At 38.8% G+C, this 24,222-nt stretch overlaps 1 protein-coding gene across 1 annotated transcript; it reads left to right on the top strand.

The window, feature by feature from the left end:
• Nucleotides 1-10,980: 10,980 nt before the first annotated feature.
• On the top strand, nt 10,981-15,504 carry LOC124274954 (piggyBac transposable element-derived protein 3-like). Its single transcript, XM_046710326.1, has 6 exons — nt 10,981-11,032; nt 11,374-11,824; nt 12,018-12,503; nt 12,702-12,883; nt 13,165-13,243; nt 14,829-15,504. The coding sequence occupies exons 2-6, from the start codon at nt 11,553-11,555 to the stop codon at nt 15,502-15,504; spliced, it is 1,695 nt and encodes a 564-aa protein (XP_046566282.1). The 5' UTR covers nt 10,981-11,032; nt 11,374-11,552.
• The last annotated feature ends 8,718 nt before the right edge of the window (nt 15,505-24,222 follow it).

The following is a 24,222-nucleotide window of genomic DNA, read 5'->3' as shown; positions in this document are numbered from 1 at the left end:
GAGGTTGCCTTGGTCGATGGCGTACAGTCCGGCAAACCTGGACAGGAATGGGCAGAAACTATGACGGTTTCTTTGGGCTTGACCGAGAGACCCCGACGAAGTTCCCTTGAGTTTGGCATTTTCACAGATTTCGATGTTCACACAATGAAGTGAAAGAGCAGAACGACTCTCGGCCGGCCGTCTCAGTCTTATATAGTCGCGCCAAGGTAGAATGACTGACAGCAATATCTACCACCTAAACATGATGTGGAGTTTTCTGATTGGCTGAAACAGGGGATGACAATCTGAGGGCGATTCAGCGCCGTGTTCGTGATTCCAGAAACAATGGTTCTAGAAATGCAAGAAAATTCTTGTTTTCTTCTGATAGTGAACTAACTAAGATTTAATCTCACTCACTATGAATTAAACTGAATGAAGAGCATGGCCTGCAGTAAGATTATCCCCATCTATAAACATACATATTCCATATCAAAAGTCACAAAAGTTATCAATAACTGACACATAATAATAATCATAGGGGTTATACCGATTTGCAGATTAACCAGCCTTCTAACTGCTGTTTTAAGAGTTCGCTAAATGGAAACAATATGTCCTCCCCAATTCCAAATGTTGTGCAGCTCTAATAGCGAACGAGAAACGACCAAATATTTCACCATAACCTGAGATGAAGAAAACAGAGATTACTCAATAAAATTCAAGTTGTCATGGTAATTTGGATGAAATTTGTTACCAGTGGAAGGCTAAGGAGGTCCTTCAATTCTACGACCCAGCTAAACATCATTACAGAGACTCCACAATGTGGTCAAAACGTTTATCACAGGTCTTCCCTTCCTGAATGATGCATAGCTTGTTAGAGAGAGTGTCGTCTTACACTACAATACAGGCTATATATTTAAATATACAGGTAGATATAGGTATGAAGGAAAAACAAGTTCAATGGATAGTCAACTTCATTGCAATGAGTGCGACGTTTCGGTGTAGGTACTAACACCATTATCAAGCATACAAAGAGTTGTAACATGGAGAATTGTAACATAGCTGGAGAGTATATATACAATTGACAAAGTTGATATACATTGGATTACTAATTAGTGATTTGAGCAGAGTAGGTTGATGTACAGAGTGATAGTGATTAAAGCAATATGCAGAATGAGTTTATACAATAGATGAGTTGATGTACACTGAGATGGTAATGTGAGTTGAAGAGAGTAGGTTGATGTACACATTGATTGGTTGTGATTGCAATACTCAAAGAGAGCAAAGAAGCCAATACGACGCAGGTATGGTGGATTCCTGGTGATCTTTAATAAGGTGGTGATAGGCTGAGGAGATATAATAACCTTGATCCCGGTTCATGGTGGAGTTGAAGCGTTGGATTTTTATGGCTTCAAGACGTTTCCTAATCTTGTAGTCTGATCGGTTGGTTTCCAGGATGTGGATGTTGTCCCAAAGGATGGCATGGTGAGGGTTGGCTTAGGTGTGGTCGGCGAAGACCCGGGTTCGATTCCCCACATGGGTACAATGTGTGATGCCCCTTACGGGTGTCCCCCGTCGTGGAATATTGATAAACTCACTCACTCACTCACTCACTCACTCATCAAACGCATGGTTGCTAAGGGACAATAATCTCACCAGGAAGCCACAAGGGTCCAGCACACTTGAGTGAGTGAGTGAGTGAGTTTAGTTTTACGTGGCACTCAGCAATATTCCAGCTGTATGGCGGCGGCCAGCACACTTGAAGTTTAGGACCACCATCACAAAACACACCAGTAAAAGTATTAAATTTTCGAAGTTTTACACGCGTGCAATGTTGTTGTGTTTGTATTTCAGATCGTGTATATAAACGAAGGCGAGTCTGTTCACATTACATATACAGGACAGACTTGTTATTTACTGATTTTAAGGACATACAAAAGTTGAATTTGACTGCTGTAAATCTAGCAGATTTGAAATCACCTCCCCATTGCATAACATCCAGTCTCTCAAATGAACATATCTTACAGAACAGTTCATATTTAATCCTCATAAAATCTAATAATTATAAGAGTCCATGCAGAGACTTTCTTCCTGAATTCTAGATGATGACTTGCGTGAAAACGGTGCTAGAACCTACATAGAAACGTTGCTCTCATTGTAATAAAGAAGTTGTTCACTCATATAGTGTTACCGTTCCTTGCTGCTCCAACTTAAAGAAGTTAAAAGCACTGGTCGATAGTGTGAGTGAGTGGGAATGCGAGTGGTGCAATCTTCACTGTAGGCAAGCGGTATCAGAAAATGACACAGCAAATAACAGTGGTGGTGGTAAGTGTGAGTGAGTGAAAATAACAGTGGTGTGAGTGTGAAAGAATTGATGAGTTATTGAAAGACTCAGTGAATGTTATTTGAACCGAAGTCATATGTTGCTCAGCAATATAATCTGGTACAGGCAAACCCGTATTTTAGTGAGTGAGGTTGTTATCCGACCGTAATCGGCAATGTACATTTACCAGTGGTCGATAGTGTGAGTGAGCCAGTCTTCCTGGAACTGCAAGTTTCAAAACTTACCACCACTTATTCTAGACTTGCCTGGGCTGTATTGGGCATAGTTGTTTCTGATTCTGCATGCTTGAAACTGTGGTATTGTATACTGACTACACTAGACTTGCACAGGCTGCAATGGGTATTTTCGTTCCAAGGTCTGTATACATGCCTAAATCTGTGTTATTGTATGCTCATAACATACTGTAGACATGCTGTGTTTGGTATATTTGTTTCAAGGTCTGTATGCCTGAACCTGTGGTAATGTACTCGCCATATAGTCTAGACTTGCATGGGCTCTAAAGGGCATATTTGTTTCAGGGTCTGTATGCCCGAAACTGTGGTAATGTACTCGCTATATAATCTAGACTTGCATGGATACCATGACTCATGTTTGCTGATTTCTATTTGTGAATACCTCCACCAAAGTCGGAAGGTGGAAGGATGAAATAAATTTAGAATCTCGTAGTGACTTTTATGGGATGTACCCATCTTGGGTTTTCAGAACCTTGTGGACAAACCACACAATCAAGTGATCAATGGACAAGAAAATCCAGTTCTTGTGGTTAAAGCCTTCGCTCGACATACCGAAGACCCGGGTTTGATTCCTAACATGGGTACATGGGAAACCCATTTCTGATATTGCTGAAATATTGCAAAAATTGGTGTAAAACTAAACAAACTCACTCAATCAGTCACTCCGTGTATGGGCAATCAGGAAATCTTATTAAGTGCCCCAACTATTTACAAATAACAGCACCAACATTAATAGATAGTTATTCTTAAGATTTTCTGTTTTCTTTTATTCCAACGCGTCCCCACTGAGTGCGATCTTTGTGGTTGCATATCTTATTCTTAATATATGTCTGAAAACATCATAAAGCGCACCAAAACACCTGCGTGCACGCGTCTCAAACCCTGTGATTATTGAAAAATGTTGACTCTATGTTATGGCAAGAATGATGATAGTGCACACGAATAGTTGAGTGCCTAAAGCAACATTTCTTCAGTTGTGCCCAGCATAGTTCTCCTCAGACTCGTCATACCATTGTAACCAAGGTAACGTTTGGATCCTGGCACGTATACAGCTAGACTACAAATACTCATCAAACTTAATCCGTAGTTGTCTCTGGGCACAATGAAAACTACAGATATTAATTTAACTTGTTTACAATATTTTGTTAAATGTTATGTACAAATGAATTGTTATTTATTATATTAACCTTAGGTAAAACAAGACATTATTTTGTAGAAAGGGTAGAAAATGTTACTTTAAAGCAAAAGAAATCATAAATATTTAGGTGTAATATTTACTCCAAAATTATCTTGTACTAGAACACCAACTTGTTTAGCTGCACAAGCAAAGGTGTCATGTCTGTTAATTGGTAGCAAATGTAGATCACATTTACTGCCAGGAATTCTTCAGAGTATTTGACATTGTGACAACTCGCATTTTATGTTATAATGGGTGTAACTAATGTGCGATATAGCCACTGGCCCGCAAGACTGTGGCTATTAAAAATCAAGTCGGGCAAGTAAATCTCCACAGTCACTGACCCAACTGGCTAGTGAATTAGTTATAACACACTTTTAAATCATTCATGATTATTGCCTGACAAAAGGGTTCATCATATTAGCAGCTTAATGATCAATCCGTGTCTACATTCAAATTTCAGGCTAGAGAATTAGCTAGGTTGTGGCTAGCATAATTTGGAAACTATATTTTGCACACTGGGTCCAACATTCTGTTGATATCCCATGATATTCCAGTCCTATTTATGATTTTTCTCTTTTTTTTCTCAATTTGTATATGCAATACTTTTTACACTTTAAGTTGGAACACTTACGAATATTCTCTTCCAAAGCAGAAGTCCGAGGACAAATTCAATGTACCCCGTTGTTTATTAAAATATGATACTCCTGTATTTTGTAATGTTGAGAAAGTTCTGGCACACTGCAGTTTCTATCTGAAGCTGTTAATTGGCTCACATTGCTTCTGCCTGTAATCAAGATACAAGGATTGTCTGGCAATGTATGTATGTTACCTCATACCAAAGTTCTAAATTTGGAGAGAGAAAACGGTGCCAAATACTCCCATGATATTTTTCGTCTCGCCTCTGGGCTCAGCTTCGCACCATTATGGCTTTGGTCACGTGACTATAGATTATTTTATCAACGTATTATAACTCATTTCTTTCTCTGGCCACTTTCTAAAATTTATGTATGTAAATTGGAAGTTTAATTATGCCATTTCTTTAAACCCCAAGTCTGGTATCACGCACTAGCTCGTTGGGCAGAAAACGTCCCCAAAGGTTTACCAGTTTTCCTGCCGATTTTGACTGAAATGTGTGCACAGAAGGCGTCACAATGAGCCGTCTCTCCACCAAGGTCGCAGAGTTCAAGCCCAACTGGTGTGACGTCATCATCGCCAGTTCTGACGTCACGGGTTTCAAGACTGCTGCAGGGCTGCAGGCGGTCTCGCCTCGCACTCCGCCGCAGTGATGACTGGGCAAAAAGTGGCCTGGAGTTGTGAGCGTCACTCACTCACTCACTCACTCACTCCAAAGCAAATACCCAATTATAATATGCGTTATTAATTGTTGATGGGGAAAATCTGGAAAAATTATTTCTTTAGCAGCTGTATAAGTCTGTTATGGTGTCTTTTAAAACCCCCTTGATGCCATTTGGACATATATGCCCCTACACAAAACGCAGTTGGTGTGCCAGAGGGACATATATGTCCTTTTGTAACAACATGGTAAAAGAAGTGAAATTATTAGAAATAAAGACAACCCTAAGTCCAAAACAATGCAACATTTAAAAGTATAGTAAATTTCCAACAATTGTGCGTTATTGTTATAACTGTACCATACATACAAATTGTATATGGAGGTAGTCAAAATCACCTTGTCTCACTAACGATCAAACTTGACGCCATTGGAATATTTTAAGATTTGGAGCACACTGCACTATCTGATTGGAAAAAAACATTGTAATTCACAGTTACAAATGTCTACAGTTCTATATAAGAATAAGCTTCTGGAACCAACAAATACCTTGTATATCGATGGTGTAATGTGCGTAATGTTTCTCCTCAATGTGTTCATGCTACGCATCGTTTTTCACTTCGCGCCTCAACGTATATTTGAAATCATGCAGACAGTAATACATACCCATTGTCATCTGTTAAGAACATTACTTGTGGAACACTGCCACTTTTCATAATGGTGTGTATACTCAGATATTCCATTATGTCCCCTCATACCTCATATTTAGGAAAAATAAAGAAAGGGTACCGAAACTCATTCGCCGGAAGTTTACACAAAATGGCGACCGAAGTTGAAGGTCGCTGACAGTACTTTCCACGAGAAGAAAAAGCGGCACCTACGGTTCTCAGATGACAAAAGAAATGCAGGCAAGATAGCCTGTGATATCTCCTTGTGGGGACTGTGTTGTTTATTTCTTCGGAACGAACGCGTGTTAGTAATTGTTTTTAGGGTAATATTATAGATGTTTAACTTTCTGAATAGACGTTGAAAAGTACACATTGGTAACAACACCAAAAGCTTATATTTAATACGTACTAATCGCTGTTATGATTATCCTGAATTAATAGGTTATTTCTCATTTAAACACGAACTTCGAACTTAATGTAAGTGTGATTTACCACGGAATGAATACGTTTTGTTTTGTAATGATATACATCATAAGTTGTAGCACGGTTGCTCATTCGCTGACTATCATAAAGCTTGTCATCTAATTGTTGTTGTTTCTGTTTCAGTGCGTAAAAAATACACTCATACTGGCTGTATGCATTTGTTGGATACCCAGTTATTATTTAGATTCCTATTTCTTATTTTGAAGAATATGTGTGTATCTGTTTCTATTGTCACTTTCTAAATTTCCACCGCGCACCGCTTCCATATTGGCGAGGTGGGCGCGGTTATTTTGCGATTGTTCGTCTGGAACAAAATACCGTGACACGCGACCTTTGACATGCCACGTCACAGAGGTTACCGCTGCCCGAGTCAAAACAATAAAGTTCTACGTTTCAATCGCTAACGTTGATACGTAGATGAATGAAATGTAATTAAAGATACTAATGGCGCTACAATAGTTCATCCTTGTTTTGTTTGATAAATCAGCACAAGGGATGCTCACGGAAATATATAAAAAGGTTGCCGCCCGCCAAGAGTATGAATATTCATGAGTGTAAAAATAGCCCCATGTGACAGACGACAACATATCATCGTTGGAACATGACGGCAGTGGGAGTGGGTGATGATTACGATTTGGGGGAGTCGGAGTCTCTCGATTCCGACTCAGAGTCTGACTCCCAATCAGGAGAAATGAGCGGTAAGTAAAATTATCTGTCATTTTCAAGTCCAATAGACTAAACTGAGTATCGTGTATGGCTATTGTCAGTGACAATGTTCATGGCGGGAATATATGAATTATGACTGATTTGCAAGTTTAGTAATTTTAACATATTGGTGCTATTTTGACTTTTCAAATGTTAGACATTTTTACCATGCAATTATTGATACCGCAGAAACAATACATTCCTATATGAATTTTTATTTGAAATAAATAAATCCTCATTTGACTGTGAAGTACAAATATTATGCAAATTGAAAATTTCAACATGTCCATATGAGGGCAACACTTATTTTTAATAAATCGTAGGAATTGTAGCACTATTCACACAGTAAAAAAAGAGAATGTGTATTCTGAAATAGTGTCAACATAAGTACTCAATGTAATAAAAATAACATGTGAATTTTTTATATCAATATTCTCTTTGAAAGTAATCATGTACTTTTGACATAGAAGAAAATATGTTTTATGTCAGTGAGTACAATTATACAAAAAGGCCTTCTTATTTATTAGTACAAGCATTTTGTGACACAGAGAACATACAGCATATTGACACATATTACAAAATTGAGTAAAGTCCAGTTTTGATAAATTTGGCAACGCGAGAGTTTAGTGGTGAATAATAATATGGTGCTTGGTCTCATGTTTGGTAGGTACATGTATATAAATTATTGTATTTGATAATATTCACAAGTAGATGTGATCTGGCAAATAGATGTTGATGTACATATGTGTTGATGCAATATGTCTGAATTTAAAAATCATAATTAATTACTTGAATTGATGAAACTATAGTTAATACCTAATGTTGTTCTTTTATCTGGGCACATACCATTATTAACAAGGGTTAAGCTTCATTATGCCTTATGCAACCAACCATAAAATGTGTTGTTTTAAGACGTCTGTCTGTTGGGAGGTCTTTATTATGGGAAGATACCTGTACAATTAATGTGTATTAATTAACTCATCTCTGAATATACTAGCCTCATATAAATATTTACCTAAGTACTCTAACATTGTCAATACAAAAGTTACTGATCACATTTGTAATTATATTGTTAAATAATAAAAACAGTATCTATATCTATGATATGATGGACAATATAACATGAAATGCAATTCATCTTAAATATCATCTTTACACATTAAACCCTTTCGATTAACAAAAGTTATGTTTTGGTATTTGCCATTTTCTACTGCGAAGTTATGGGAGCACATTCACAATTTTGATACATACTTCCTACATAGAGATATGGAATAGCTTTATGTACATAATATATGAAGCGAACATTGCTTGATATTCAAAAACCTATGTTTACACTGTTTACTGTGCAATATAATGCCTTGAGTTACTTCACAGAGTAAACAGATCAAGTAGGGTTAGCAGTATTAATTACTCCACTCTGCCTAGTAATTTATGTTATTGTAGGGCACAACCAATAAATTATAATGAACCAAACATAATTTTTTTTATCGTTTCATTAATTATTTAAAATGAATACTAAGAAAATGAAAGTGTTATAAAGTGGGGTATAAACTCAGGGCTCCCACAGGTCAGGGAAAAGTTAGGGAAATCTGGCATTTCTCTGAAAGTCAGGGAAAATTCAGGGAATTTTGATATTTCTATGAAGCACAATTGGTTCGATTTCTGAATTAAACAGTATGAAACATATTTTCCGGGTTAATATACAATTTTCTCTTGGAAACTGACATAAATTTGACAAGAGCCTTCTTAGCATGTGATTTCAGATGTAATGCGGGTGGATATTGTCAACGTCTTGTCTGTCTGTCCGTCCGTACGTAATCATATTGTTTCCGGAGCATAACTCGAAAACGGTTCAATATTTTCAACCAAACTTTGCAGATATATCAAATAGAAAAGAAAGTAGTGCCTTTGAATATTTACAGATTGTTGTCATTTTTATTTTTCTTGGTTGCCATGGAAACGTTTTAGACTTTGTCTAAAAAAATGAAGTTTCAACTGTAAGTAACTGTCAGATGATTTGCTGTTTCATATTTGTAGGGGCTGGGGGATTTGTCATCTTTTGATGACTCTTGTTTAGCATGGAAAAACACTAGTCCGAGATAGGCATAGTGATTAACAATAGATAATTGTTTGCCATTCAAAACATTTCTCTTTATAGGTCCACCTCGTCTAAAGATAACTATGTTAACTGATAATTTTCCATTCATTTGTATACTGTTCCAAAATATTATAAATAGTATGACGGCTATGGTGGTTTCTTGCAAATTGTGAAAGCCCATTTTGGCCAAAAATACCCATATAAGTTTCTTTGTTAAAGTACAGTCTAGGTTTACAGGGTTCAAAATACCCCATATATTAGTGTGCCATGGCACAGTAAATATTGAAATGGCACGGCTGAAAAATGCTCTCGGTGCCCTTTTGACACGCCTAATGTTTTAGAGACATAACTCACATTTAGTCATTTAATCCCCCAAACAATTATTTTTTCCAAACTGAATAATACCATACATATTTGAATGCCAATAAACCCATTTCTTTATTTAACAATAAATTTCAAATGATGATCATCATTGTCATGTATTCTAAAAACATGTGGGCATACTTGATTTCTGAAAGGCACACCTAAAATATTTGTCTGGTGCCATAAGGCACACTTAGAAAAAAACGTATTTCTATCCCTGGTTTATAATGTGCCCTATTGTCAGACATTTGCTGTTTGTTCACAAAGTTGAAAGTGGTTGAATGGTGTTCATACTCTAGTTGTCATGGTTGTACTGAATGTAAAGTGACATCTTGCATGTTTATTCTTTCCAAATACGCCTTTGATAATTACAACATTTTGTGATAATGAAGAAATGTGTTCCTGACTTTGAATGAAACAATTCAATTAAATCATTAGTTTCACATTTATGCTCTTTGTCAAATGCCCTTGATATAAAATACAAAGTTTTCAGATGATATATTACTGACATCAAGTGAGAATATATATTTCATGGTCACAGTCAAATGTATCTAATAGTATTATGTTACATTATGGCAGGAGAGTCAAGGAACAATTTCTTCATCCCAAATATCAATGTTTTGGTTAATGTAATAAATTAACAAATACTATGTGTATTTATGATATGTGTGAAGGAAATATCTTAACACGCAAACACGGTGGTTAGGACTGACTGAAAGGGAGGGAGGAGGCCAGTTTTTACACTTACATGGTCAGGGAAAATCTATACTTGTCAGGGTAAAGTCAGAGAATTTTTACCTGCCATGCCTGTGGGAACCCTGAAACTACCTAAAACAGAATAGCTGTAGGCCACAGCCCAGAGGGTTTTAATAACTATGTGGTCATACCCTTTTTAATTTTTTGTAAATATTTAAGACAATATACTTCTGGTGAATTCAGACTCTTTGCTGAGCTAATTCTCCACTATGACCATCACAACATCATATTAGAAAATCATTAAAAACCACACTGGTGCCATACAGTAGCATCATGATACATCTTTCAGATAATCTGCCAATATAATTTGTATATCTAAGGGAGGTAATACAGTACACAAAGAATTGCATTATCTCCCCTCTAACAATATGAAAATCCATCATCCAACACTTGTTGAGCTTTAATTCTCACTGTATGAAGCACTGAGAAATAAATGCTGCAGTATTCAGTACAGTCAAATTATTTTTTTCAACGAGGAATGACTAGGGTGAGTAAAGAATGATAATATTTTTCCCAATGATATTAGGATATGTAATCTGAAAAATCGAAATGGTGTCACATTATATATAGGGTGTATTACCTGCCCCATTAAGAAAGTATTGTGAACAATATGGGAAATGCATTATATGAGCATGTGTCATAAGCCCATTAATATATTTTCCTGTGTTACTTGCATGAAAACACTCTCTAAATGAAAATAAATCTTTCCTTTAATATTTAATTGAGAACACTGGTACATATTACATTTTTTGTACCCCTCTGATACCAAAAAATATCACAACTTTCAGATGAAGAACTTCAAGAAGAAGATGGAGAAGAAAGAGGGGCCCAACCAATGGTTCGTGGCCCCTGGCTGCCTGTGCTGGACACAGGCAGCTTTGACCTCGGCAATGACATTGACTTTGCAGGGGACTGCGGCCCTGTCAACCCTCCAGGTAGTCATGTCAACAGTACATTAAACAAATAAATGACATAATAACATACATGATTTATCATGAAATGAATGTATTCATTAATGAACATAGGCAATACAATTCATAAGAAATAACTTAATTGTTATATTCTTCAATTTGGTACGTGGCAAAGTTACACATGTTCAGGTATAAATGTGGATATCAATTGAATACTATTGACATTATGCTTGTATCTATCAAAGATATAGGTATGTATGAATGATAATGAAAGATTTTGATTGTAGGCAAAATGCGAAGATATGATCAATAATGGTTTGTAATAATGATACAGGTTTAGATACAAATAATGATATATTTTTCAGGTGAAGATGCCCCTCCTATCAAATATTTTGATCAACAACTGGGAGGAGGGGATGGAGGCGTTGATTTGTTCGACCTGCTGGTCAGGGAGACAAACAGGTATGCAGAGCAGTACCTGCAGGGCCGCACTCTATCGCCGCAGAGCAGGGCTCGGGCTTGGAGACCCGTTGACCGGGAAGAAATGCGGGCATTTCTTGGACTCTTGTTGGGCATGGGTGTCGTCAGGAAGCCAACCATTTCATCCTACTGGAATGAGGGGGACAAGAACTGGCTGGCATCAACACCTTCCTTCGGGGCAACCATGTCGAGGAACCGCTTCCAAATCATCATGCGGTTCCTCCACTGCAATGACAATTCTACTGCAGTGCCCCGAGGGCAGCCAGGTCATGACCCCCTCCACAAGATCAGGCCGGTCCTTGATCTTGTGAATGGATCCTTCGCAAACACTCACCGGTAAGCTATTTTAAATTTTCCAGTTTAAATTAAACAATTATTAGGATGAAATGTATGACATGGTGTCTAGATATAGTCAATATATCCATTAAAGCCCATCTAAGTAAATGACTAAATGAAATTTAATGATGACATGAACCTTATATTGCATAAATATTGAAATGTTTGCATCAAGATCTTTCACATTATTCAGGCTGGCCCAGAGTGTTTGTGTGAATGAAAGGATGGTTGGCTTTAAGGGACGACATCATCTTGTTCAATACATGGCCAACAAGAAAGCACACAGATGGGGAGTGAAGTTGTGGATCCTTGCCGAGGCGGGTACTGGATACACCCATCAAGTCCGGATCTACAAGGGCAGGAACCTTGGAGGACCACCACCCAGGGCAGGCCTTGGGCACAGTGTGGTCATGGACTTGATGGAACAGCATCTCGACAAGGGACACCACATCATCTGTGACAACTTCTTCAGCAGTCCGTCTCTCTGCCATGATCTCTTTGACAGGAAGACGTTCTGCACAGGAGTTGTCGCCGTCCGGAGGAAGGGAATGCCGAGCTCCTTTGTTGGGAAAAGACCACCCAGGGGCTCGACAATTGTGAGAAGACAGGGTCCACTGCTGGCAGTGCTCTTTTCAGACAGGAGGGTCTTCACAATTTTATCTACCATGGGTAGTCCAAGGTATATAGTATTTTAAACTTTTCAATATCCTGTTTGGCAGTTTAGTCAGTATGATTTCTATTACTTGTGGTTATCTTTCAAGCACATAATATCATGATACAGTTTTATGAGTGTGAAATACCTCAATGTTATTGTGAAGATGTTTTGAATTTACTGACATGATTATTGAATTCTTAACATGTAATGTTTTCTTTACAGAATGGAAGATGGGCTTAACTCACGGGGCCGGTCTGTCACTCTCCCCTCAGTCGTAAGACTATACAACACCTTGATGGGGGGAGTTGACCTTGGGGATCAACTCATTGCTGTATATGATCCCCAAGTCCGCTCCGTGAAGCTGTGGAAGAAAATTTTAATCAACTTTCTTCTCACAGCTTCAGGTAAGAAATTTTTTCCCCATAGAACTCGTAATCATCACTCATTGGTATTATATTGTAGTGTCGGCTTATCATCAGTAAGGTAATAATGGATCTGTTCATATAATTATTGCCATTGCTCTCAAAGTGTACTTGCTGATGACACAATTTAAAAATATATAGAGTTATTAAATATTAATTGGTACCACTTCCGATATATTTTGATTATAGTGATTCATCAAGAATGAGCTTTTCCGGTGATTATTCACTATAATTCTTCAATGTTTCTTATCTTTACGTTACAGTTAATGCCTATCAGACCTTCATGAACACCCATGGTAGGACGACCCCCCGTCTGGACTTCCACATGTCCCTGACCAAGGGGTAAAAAGGCTGGCAGGCGAAAGCAGAGACCTATCAGTGTTCTCATTGGACACAGGCCACTCAACCACAACTCCAATCAGATTGCTTCATCAATCAATTATGACAATCTCATCTACATACAGCCCCGTAGATTACCGCCTACTTTGAAGCTATGTCTCTGGAATGTTCAATCAGCTTGTAACAAAAGTGACATCATCATGGACACCATTATGGATTGTGACATCGACATCATGGTCGTAACAGAAACATGGTTAAGAGCTCCGGGTGATGAGTCCAAACTTGCCAGTATGACGCCCCCTAGATACAAGTCAAGACACCAACCAAGACAGACGCGTGGAGGCGGTTTAGCGGTTATCTACAGAGATAATCTTCATGTGAAATTCCGCCATGTGGATCAGTTTAATTCCTTTGAGTCAATGCAGTTTCAGGTGACTCATGGCAAAACTGCCACTGACATTGTATCTCTCTATCGTCCACCCCCGTCAAAGAAAACCAGTTGTCATTCTCAGTTTTCTATCAGGAGTTTTCTATTCTTTTGCATCAAATTTGTGTCGACAGAAAACAACCTATAATCATGGGTGATTTTAACATTCACTTTGATGTAGCAACCAAAAGTAATACATTACAGATGCTCAGCCTGCTAGAAGCTCACAACTGTCATCAAATCATAGGCTTGCCAACTCATAAATCAGGCCACATTTTGGACTGGGTTATAAAAAGAGAGACTGACCCCATCATAACTGATTCCAGAGTAACCGACTATCAGATCTCAGATCACTACTTAGTAACCCTGAACATTGATATCACAAGACCATCGCATCCAGTCAGATATATTAGGTGTAGAAACATAAAAAACATGGATACTGCTACTTTTCGTTCAGCTCTGTTGACGTCACCTTTGTTGACCGATCCTCCTTCAACCTGTGAAGCATATGTAGACATGTACAACACAGTACTTCTAGAGCTCCTGGACAAACATGCCCCAGAGAAGGTCAGGCGAATCCCCCACAGACCTGAAGCTACCTGGCTTTACAGTCCAGATGTCAAGAAAGCCAAGTCAGAGAGACGGGTAGCTGAGAGGAGATGGAGGAAGTCATGTCTGGAAGTACACCGTCAGATTTACTGTGCAGCCAGAAATAAGGTCAGCATTATCATCAAACAAGCTAAACAGAATTTCATGAACTCTAAAATCAGTGACAGCAAATCTAACTCTAACGCCTTGTACAAGCTGATGTTTAACTTGATGGGGAAGTCCGCGGATAATCCCTTACCTGATATTGGTACCACCAAAGAAATTGCTCATTCATTTGCAATGTACTTTCAGGAAAAAATCAAAAATATTAGAAGCACACTCCATGACAGCGAAACACTGACGCCGTCTTTAGGATGTGATGATACTTTTGATGACAAACCTGTTTTGAATGTTTTCCCCCCCCTTTCACAGTCCCAGAAACACTAAAACTTCTTAGGAAGTCTAAACCGACTTGCTGTGTACTCGACCCGATTCCAACTAACATTGTACTGAGTTGTATGGATATCCTCCTGCCCACTTTGACATCAATCATCAACTGTTGCCTGCACGAAGGTACAATGCCCGTTTCTCTGAAAAATGCTATCGTGAAGCCACTCCTAAAAAAAAACCTGACCTCGACACAGAACATCTCAAGAACTACAGACCTGTTTCTAACCTTCCATTCCTCTCCAAGCTCATTGAAAGAGCTGTTGCAGAACGTCTGTCACAGCACTTGACCCTGCACAACTTGTATGATCCACTTCAATCAGCGTATCGCCCTCGACATAGCACCGAGACAGCTCTCCTGAAAGTCGTCAATGACCTGAGATGTGCCATCGACTCGGGGAATGTTGCTCTGCTCGTTCTCTTGGACTTGAGCGCGGCTTTCGACACCATCGACCACCAAAGACTGCTGCAGCGACTTCAGGACGATTTTGGTGTCCAAGGATCTGCACTGAATTGGTTTAGCTCCTATCTGTCTCAGAGATCACAGTGTGTGTACATTGATGGACAGTTCTCAGATTCAGTACATCTAAACTGCGGTGTGCCTCAAGGTTCAGTATTGGGCCCGATATTATTCACTCTTTATACCAAGGAATTGGGTCAAGTCATCGACCAGCACAAGCTGCCAAGACACCTCTACGCTGATGATACGCAGCTCATTAAAATATTTCGACCAATAGCATCCATAGCAGAAGCAGCCTCTGCCGATGTTACCAACTGCTGTACACAGATAAAGAATGGATGAACATCAATAAACTCAAGCTTAATGACGACAAGACGGAGTGCATGCTAATAGGCCCATCTGCAAGATGTACCCAGTCAGGTCTCACCGTAGTTCAGATCGGAAGCTCAAGTATTGATGTCACTCGTTCTGTGAAGAACTTGGGTGTTGTTTTGGACTCAGAACTGTCCATGAAGCAACATGTCAGCCACATCTCCCGAGTTTGCTCTTTCCAACTGAGGAATATCAGCAACATCAGAAAGTACCTGACCAAAGAATCACTTATCATCCTGATTCTCACCCTGGTAACATCTAGGATTGATTACTGTAACAGCCTCCTTGCCGGTGCACCCAAGTCTGTTACCAACAAACTACAGCACATCCAGAATACAGCTGCTCGGATAGTCTCCAGCTGCAGGAAGTACGACCATATCACCCCCATCTTACATGACTTACACTGGCTGCCCATCCGACAGAGAATCAGCTATAAGATCTTGTGTCATGTGTATCGATGCCTGTCTGAAGATGCTCCACAATATCTGTGTGATTTGATCACAGAGTACAAACCAGCTCGATCACTGCGGTCAGAAAACAAGCTCCTGTTGCAAGTTCCATCTGTCAAATCTGTGAACTATGGACAACGTTCCTTTGCTTTCAGTGCAGCAAAGGAATGGAACGATCTCCCAGTCAATCTCAGACAGTCTTCATCTCTTGCCTCCTTCCAATCTGAGCTAAAGACCTACTTATTTAATAGTGCCTTTCTAGAATGACTCTTAATACCCACATATATGTGCGCTTAGAGCATGCATTGTGCATGGATTAATGCGCTATATAAATTCACTATTATTATTATTATTATTATTTGCGAGTGTATGACTTACGCCATATTTGCAATATTAGAGCAAAATCATGCCGAATTATTGTATATAAATATATTGATTGTAAATATTCTTGATGTGATTTGTGTGTGAGAGTATGACTTATGCCGTAATTGCAATACTAAAGCAAAGTCGCGGCGAATTATTGTATATAAATATATTGATTGTAAATATTCTTGATGTGATTTGATTGTGAGAATATGACTTACGCCGTAATTGCAATACTAAAGCAAAGTCACAGCGAATTATTGTATATAAATATATTGATTGTAAATATTCTTGATGTGATTTGATTGTGAGAGTACGACTTACGCCGTAATTGCAATATTAAGGCAAAATCACGGTGAATTATTGTATACAAATGTAGTGCCTGTAAATATCCTTAATATTATCTGATTGTGAGAATATGACTTACGCCGTATTTGCAATATTGAAGCAAAATCACGGCGAATTATTGTATAATATCTAATTATACCAAATGTCTTTCATGTAAATAAATATGTATATAATGAGAGATTTCTTTTCATTGTCTTATACATCTGATTAGAACTAAAGTTACAAGTTGTGAGAACTTTACTTTTGAATGAACCAGAAAACACATACCAATCTCAACTGTTACTAAAACATACTTTTAACCCCTGAAGGTCCGGGATAGAATGAGCCTTCTGAAACCTATCCTGATGTAAGAGGCGACTAACAGGATCGGGTGGTCAGGCTCGCTGGCTTGGTTGGCACATGTCATCGTAGCCCAATTGCGTAGATCAATGCTCATGCTGTTGATCACTGGATTGTCTGGTCCAGACTCGATTATTTACAAACCGTCACCATATAGCTGGAATATTGCTGAGTGCGGCATAAAACAACAAACAATAACAATAGACATACTTTTAAAATTAGTCATTATTGGAAAATACTTATTGTAATGGATACTTTGTGACAATACATGTAACTTATATTTTTTTTAAAATATGCTTTGAAAATTGTACTTTACACACAATTTTTTTTTAGTTACATTTGAATAACAACCTCATGCAAAGTTTCAAATTACTCAAAAACCAGGAGTCTGGAACACCCTCAATTACTAATTCCTTGTTCAGTAATGAAATGTTGTCTTTATCTGTAATTTAACAAGTAATATAACTACCCTAATTACATTTCATGTTTGAAACATATACTTATATGAAGTAAAAGAAGTCAATGATATCAGTATATTCCAATTTATCTGATTATTCATGTTTGTATTATGGTTCAAAAGTGCACAAGAATATAACAATTTATATACAGGAATAGGAATAAATACAGTTAAGGTGGTCACAGATAATCATAACAAAACCATAACCTGATTTAACTGACACTAATGTTGAAACATTCACTGGATGCTTGGAAGGAGATTGTGATGTTTCAATATACAATAAATATTAACAAGTGTAAATGAAAGTACTGTATTACCTTTATTTTGTTTAAATATAGGTGATGACAGGTTTATTTATATATAGTGGATTAATACAATTTCTTAAAACAATTTCACAGATTTTAGTCTTATTTCATGGAGTGTCTAAGATATTAGCACTTGTAACCTTTGATACCAATTTCTTGTTATGACTGAAATGTTGTTTAATTGCCTTATATTTATTTCCATAATACATAACAACTAATACACATCACTTGTTGTGGGATTAATAAAGGTGAAGTTTTGTATAAATCTTTACTCACTGATATACGCTTTCGTATTTGTTAATTTTTTTATGACAAATACTCAGTAATAGTTATTGGTTTTCATCAGTTTTACCATAACCTATCTAAAGTTCACTTTTGAAACTGGAATAACGTAACCCAAATCAATTTGTGCGGTAAATGTCACGAGCAGGCGCGGACCTAAGAGAAGACATCTAGTTCGCGGCGAACTATTTTCAGGCCCGTTTTTTCAGGCGCGTAAAATTTCGTATAATTCCTATCAAATCATTCAAACATTAACACGTATGCATAGTTAAACAATAATTTAAATTGATATTACCCGCTGAAATGATGTCACCATGTACATGTAAGATGGACATAAACAGGTCACAACACGACCATGGATTGAAAGAAATATATAAACAAAATGTTTCACACTGTTCAGACACAGATCTTCATTTTGACCAAATTTTCAACATTCACGAAATAAAAAATCACAATTAAATCAAATTTACTGCACACATATCAGGTAATACAATAACATTGCGATGTATGCCTTTCTTACTGCATGATAGCAACACAAAGTGACGGGAATTGAAAACTGGAAACATAACCTAAGCATAACGTCTAGAACGTTGAGGTCAATGCGTTTATCGTGTACAAAGTACTACAGTATGGCAGATTCCATGCATTACCCAGCCAAATCCCTCACATTTACCCCACGATTACGACATAAGGTTCTGGCACTTACCTTCTCGGTTGCTGTCGAACTGAATAAAACACTACAGGACCAAATAAAGTAAATCCGAATTCCGACACACCGCTGAACATTGTCGGCGACATTTTTAAATATGCAAAGCTGTCGACAAGTATTTCTGCTTCAAGTATTTTTCTATTTGTTGTGACATTTCTACTTGTATTTACCATAATGGTTGTAAATGAAAATGAAAATATAAACACGTCTTTCACTGATCATGTAGATACGAAACTAACTCTTTCATTCGTCTGTATGCAAATTTCGTCGACGTGTCCGCCATCGCACGGTAGGAGTGTTTTGAGCAACGACTTAATTGAATGGGACCGTAATAAATGCTTTTGGGTGCCAAAGAAGTAAAAGAAAAACTATTCATGGGGGCATGATTGTTTCAACATTTTCTGAAATAACCATTTTAAACATTCAAGTGAATAATGGCCGCTAATAATATAGATTTACTGCACCGAAAAAACTCCAGCAGTGTGTTCAGTTTAGATTCTGAGTTGTTGATTCGTTTACTGCTCTTACAGACAATGTTTTACGTCAAATTTTATATGAGAACGAAGGCAATTAACTGCAGATTTCAAGTATAAGATTTCATTCATATATCACGAAAAGTTTTTCCATTCATAAGCGTTTTCCGACAAGACATCCATGGGAAAACGTTGCAGTGTAACCAATTTACGGGCCAAATGGCGTCATACAAACTTCAACGAATTTGTAATCGACGATTTCGCTGGCTTTATTTCCGCTACATATTTCATTTTCAACATGGTAATTGTGAATCAAACGAGCTTCCATAACATGTTTTCGTTTTGTTTATTACTGCAAATGTACAAGCTAACGAGACACACGAATGATCCGATGAGCAATGCACAAAAAATGGCTGCCGTGGAAATTCTGGAAAAAATACATATTCTACATTTTTGACGAGCTATTTCTTAGGTATAATGAAGCCAATGCCATAAAATATTTACATAGACATAACGGGAATTAAATGAACTTTTACAGTGTGGATTTTGAACATTGTGAGTAACGCCGATGCTGTTTGACGTACATTTTAGACGAATGTATGCAATTTTCATAACGTCTTGCTCAAATAAACTCGGCACAGCGACAACACACGGCTATTTCTATGTGGCAGCCAGGGGGTTAAGTAACCTCAGCTATTGGTTCTGTCAAAAATTCACGTTATAGTTTATAAAAACTACACTAGACACATTACACAGGTCATGATAGGAAGTTTGAAGAAGAAATGTGCCTGGATGGGTAGATGTGATCGCGTCAGATGGTCACCTCACCTCATCAAACCAAGCCATACCACGCCATACCACATTACATCACGTTATGCCATGCCATACCACATCATGCCATGCCACGCCCAGGAGGAAACTGCCATTTAGCCGAGAAGCACATTTTCTTACGCCAAAACGTTGAGCACATTTTTTTCTAAAACAAAATGCCATCCTCACTTTTCCATATTTGCAATACGTTACTAAAAAAAGTACTGACTTAAGCTCCACATTGGCTGAACCTGATAGCCCGAAAATCTGATGGTTGTAAGAGTTAGTGATGTCCCTTTGTTGATACGATGCAAGTTAATATCTTAAGCGCCAGTCAAGAAGGAAAAGCAATAAACGTCATCATGACATCCCCATACGGATTTCTACTACTAATATCCGATTGGTTGTCTACTAGTAACCTTTGTGTATTTACTATGATATTCTGAACTGAGGCAAGTGAACCGTCCTCTCGCAATCATACCCATTATGCTGACAGGGTGGCTCTTGTTAAAATATGAAAAACATAAATAACAATCTACGATTCAGCTTATAATATACTCATAAAAGTGATATTATGTTAATTTTCATTTGTCAGCATACAAATCAATTGGTGAAAAGCGAACGCTTTTAAAAATGCTTTTTAAAAATTCTCTCCTCTGATCAGCACCTTGGCATTAAAGAGATTTTTTTTAAAGTTTACTTTGGGAGAGGAGACCACTTGCATGTATAGGTATGGGTGAGTCCCTGACAATGCGGCACGGCACGGCACGGCACGGCACGAAGACACATCTCATCCACACATGTTCTATATCTGATTCTGAACAACTAGTGAATTGTGTCTGGTGCTGTGATAAAGAATTGCGGATCTCATGACATCTATAGGTTTACACACCATGCACACACAATGCGGCGCCGAAGCTGCAACACAGGCGATGGTGAACACCCACAAAAACGAGCAGCACTGGTGTGTGTTCCTGCCCTTGTACCCTACCACAGACACTATTACGTTACATCCCCCATGAGATCATCAAAGCATATTCCGCCACTGTGTCACTGCTACATTACCGCCCAGTCTGTGAATATGCCTAATTTTCACAGAAACAAATAATTCGTTTCAAACTGAAAAGGGGTGGAAGTGATACTCGAAATTCAGAGCCTGAGTAAATCTGGACTTGATTCATTTTGGGACTTTAGGATTGCTGAAAGGGTTGGGTGGAATTTTTAAGGGGATATAATGCTGTTCAGGGGCTGTGACACTGTGTCACTGCGGGCACCATACATTGTCCCAGATGTCAGAAATGATGACAATGATGATGAGACAAGGTGCATGCTCAAAGCGTATAACTCTGTGTTTTCAGGTATCACTTAGACAAATTAGGTTCAGGTCACTCTGTAGGAGGGGCGGTGGGGTAGCCTAATGGTTAAAGCGTTGGCTCGTCACGCCGAAGACCCGGGTTCGAATTCCCACATGGGCACAATGTGTGAAGCCCATTTCTGGTGTCCCCCGCCGTGATGTTGCTGGAATATTGCTAAAAGTGGCGTAAAACCAAACTCAGTCAGTCAGTCACTCTGTAGGAAGCGAGATGAGATGTTATTCACCTGGTCATGAGTAGTTTGGAGAACGGCTCTCTTTCAGATATTTCTCTGGCGCTTCAGTCAGTTTGCAAACTGGCAGCCAAGCAAACTGATTGAAGCGCCGGAAAATATCTGAAAGAGAGCCGTTCTCCAAACGACGGAGCCCAAGTTTTAGACGGTGGTGGCCTGGGCCTTCTTTCACAAAGCACTAAGGTGATCGTAAGTCACTAAGGTAACCTTAGAGCAATGTTAAAGAATGGGAGTTAAGGTTAACTTTAGTAAAGGTTGCTTCGTGAAAGGAGCCCCTGGTCATTGGTGTTCGTTCACGTGTCGAACCTGCTCACTTCACCTTATCCATTCACGAGCGTACCAAAGTACCAAGATGCACAGCACAGCACAGCACAGCCACATGGTGCTAGGAAATACTTACCAGCAGCAATTAATATTAACTGCTGTTGTTGTTGTTGTTGAATGATGGTGTATATATACACATCAGCCTCTACATGCTCAACGGTAAATTGTGAACGTGTACCTAAACATGTAAATAGAAAAAGAATAAGAAATTCCCCTAGGTAGATGATTTCCGTCGACGGTTGCTCTCCAAAGATACTGATAATCAGATGGTGTAGCATGTCGATACTCAATGTAGTCAAGGGCAAGCAAACCAGTGGTCGATAGCACGAGCAAAGAATCCATTAAGAGAAGGGCACCCAGCAGAGTGTTTCAAGTCCTGACATATTGTACCTATACCAGCAGCCATGGCATGCCGTCATGCACTTCATGATCATGAAACCCGTCATGTATACGTAGTACCTACACCGGGTAGTTTGTATCATACAGAAAGTTGGACAGCACACGCGGGTAAAAACAACAAACAAACAAACAAATAAACAAACAACGATACAAAGAAGATTCCCTTCGGGTGTCAAGACAGGAACAGGCATCGTTCGTATTTTCCATGTGTTGATAGTGTTGACATAATATTATATTGGTATATGTGTGGCCGCTGATACCATGTCCAACATTGTGCAACATTATCCGGAGCCAAGCTGCCATACTGCCTTACTACCTATACGATATGAGCTTCCTTCCACCCCTCCATTAATACAATGTAGAAAGACTTTGAACAGTGTTTATTAATGTTGCTCCATCAGGTAGATAAACTTGCTGCAGATTGCTGGACACCAGTTATAAATAATTCCAGGATATGTCTGTGATAAATGGCTACTTTTCAGTGATTTGTGTCGTCAAAACAGCTGTCATGAATGGCTTAGTTTGTTTGTTTGTTTGCCTAACGCCACATTCCACACGGCGATCTGTAAATAATGCAGTCTGGACCCCACAATCCAGTGATCAACATCATGAGCACCAATGTACCTAATTGTGATACGATGACATGTCAACCAAGTGAGAGAGAGCTTGAACACCCGACCAATTCTGGGCTGGCAGGGCAGGGCAGGGCAGGGCAGGGCAGGGCAAACAACAACAACAAAAAATACTGGCATAGCTTATAATTTCCAATCATGTTTATATAATAAATAATCGAACACGTGTGGCTGTTGTGATAATGATACAATGTACATAGCATGTCCGACGTTGTCCAACATTGTGCAACATTATACCGAGCCAAGCGGCCACACTGCCTTACTACTCGTACGATATGAGATTATTTCCTCCCCTCCACTGATACAATGTTGTAAGTCTTTGAACAGCGTTTGTTAATGTTGCTGCATCCTACTTGTGTTAATGTGCCGGCACTATTCATTAGCTGTGGCTGCCTGATTAACTTGAGGCGAGCTGTCAGTGTTGCATTCACCTCCGATAAAATTGTCTGCATATTTAGTGGAAACGTTTGGCTACGTACACCAAGCCTAATGAAGAGACGATACATCCTGCCTTATCGCCCACACTGAATAACTTTCACACAAGCCCCTATATATACTGAGTACGCGTACGTGCGTGTGCGCGAGCGAGCGTGGGAAAGGGGCGTGTAGGGAAAGAAGGAGGATAAGGAGAACGGAAAAGAGGAGCGAGTGAGTGAGTGTTTATATATGGTATTACGCCGCTTTTAGCAATATTCCAGCAATATCACGGCGGGGGACACCAGAAATGGGCTTCACATTGTACCCATGTGGGGGAATCGAACCTGGGTCTTCGGCGTGATGAGCGCACACTTTAACCACAATGCTACCTGTTAAACAACAAAAGAACAACTAAACAAATCATCACTTTTTGAATAATCAATTACTAAAACCAAGTTTGAGGAGAAGACCGGAAGTAATGGAGGAGACCGGAGGGAGGGGCTTTGGGGGGGGGATAGAGAAAGTGATTGGTCTTCTGCTCTTTGCTGGTCTCCTTGAACTACATTTTCTGTTATTATGCTTCCTATTTCCAAAATGAACATGCAAGGAGAGTCAGCATCTACTCTCTTGCCTTTAAAACACGTGTAACGTCATTATAACGTTCCAGCGTAACTATCTGTGTTTCTGCTTTGTACCCTGCCCCCTCTAAATGTTCTCCTCCATTTTAAAAAGTATCAGGGACGAGTGATGAGATTTAACATAGGCACCATGTGACG

This window comes from Haliotis rubra, unplaced genomic scaffold (assembly GCF_003918875.1).
Source record: "Haliotis rubra isolate DU_JTF1 unplaced genomic scaffold, ASM391887v1 Scf1964, whole genome shotgun sequence".
Taxonomy (NCBI): Eukaryota; Metazoa; Mollusca; class Gastropoda; order Lepetellida; family Haliotidae; genus Haliotis; species Haliotis rubra.
This window is presented reverse-complemented; position numbering and strand designations above follow the sequence as displayed.

Coding starts and splice junctions, on each gene's coding strand:
- LOC124274954 (XM_046710326.1), top strand. CDS start 11,553: ATGCGGGCATTTCTTGGACTCTTGTTGGGCATGGGTGTCGTCAGGAAG. Junction 12,884..13,164: donor CTTTCTTCTCACAGCTTCAG/GTAAGAAATTTT, acceptor TTTACGTTACAG/TTAATGCCTATCAGACCTTC. Junction 13,244..14,828: donor CACATGTCCCTGACCAAGGG/GTAAAAAGGCTG, acceptor GCCTGCACGAAG/GTACAATGCCCGTTTCTCTG.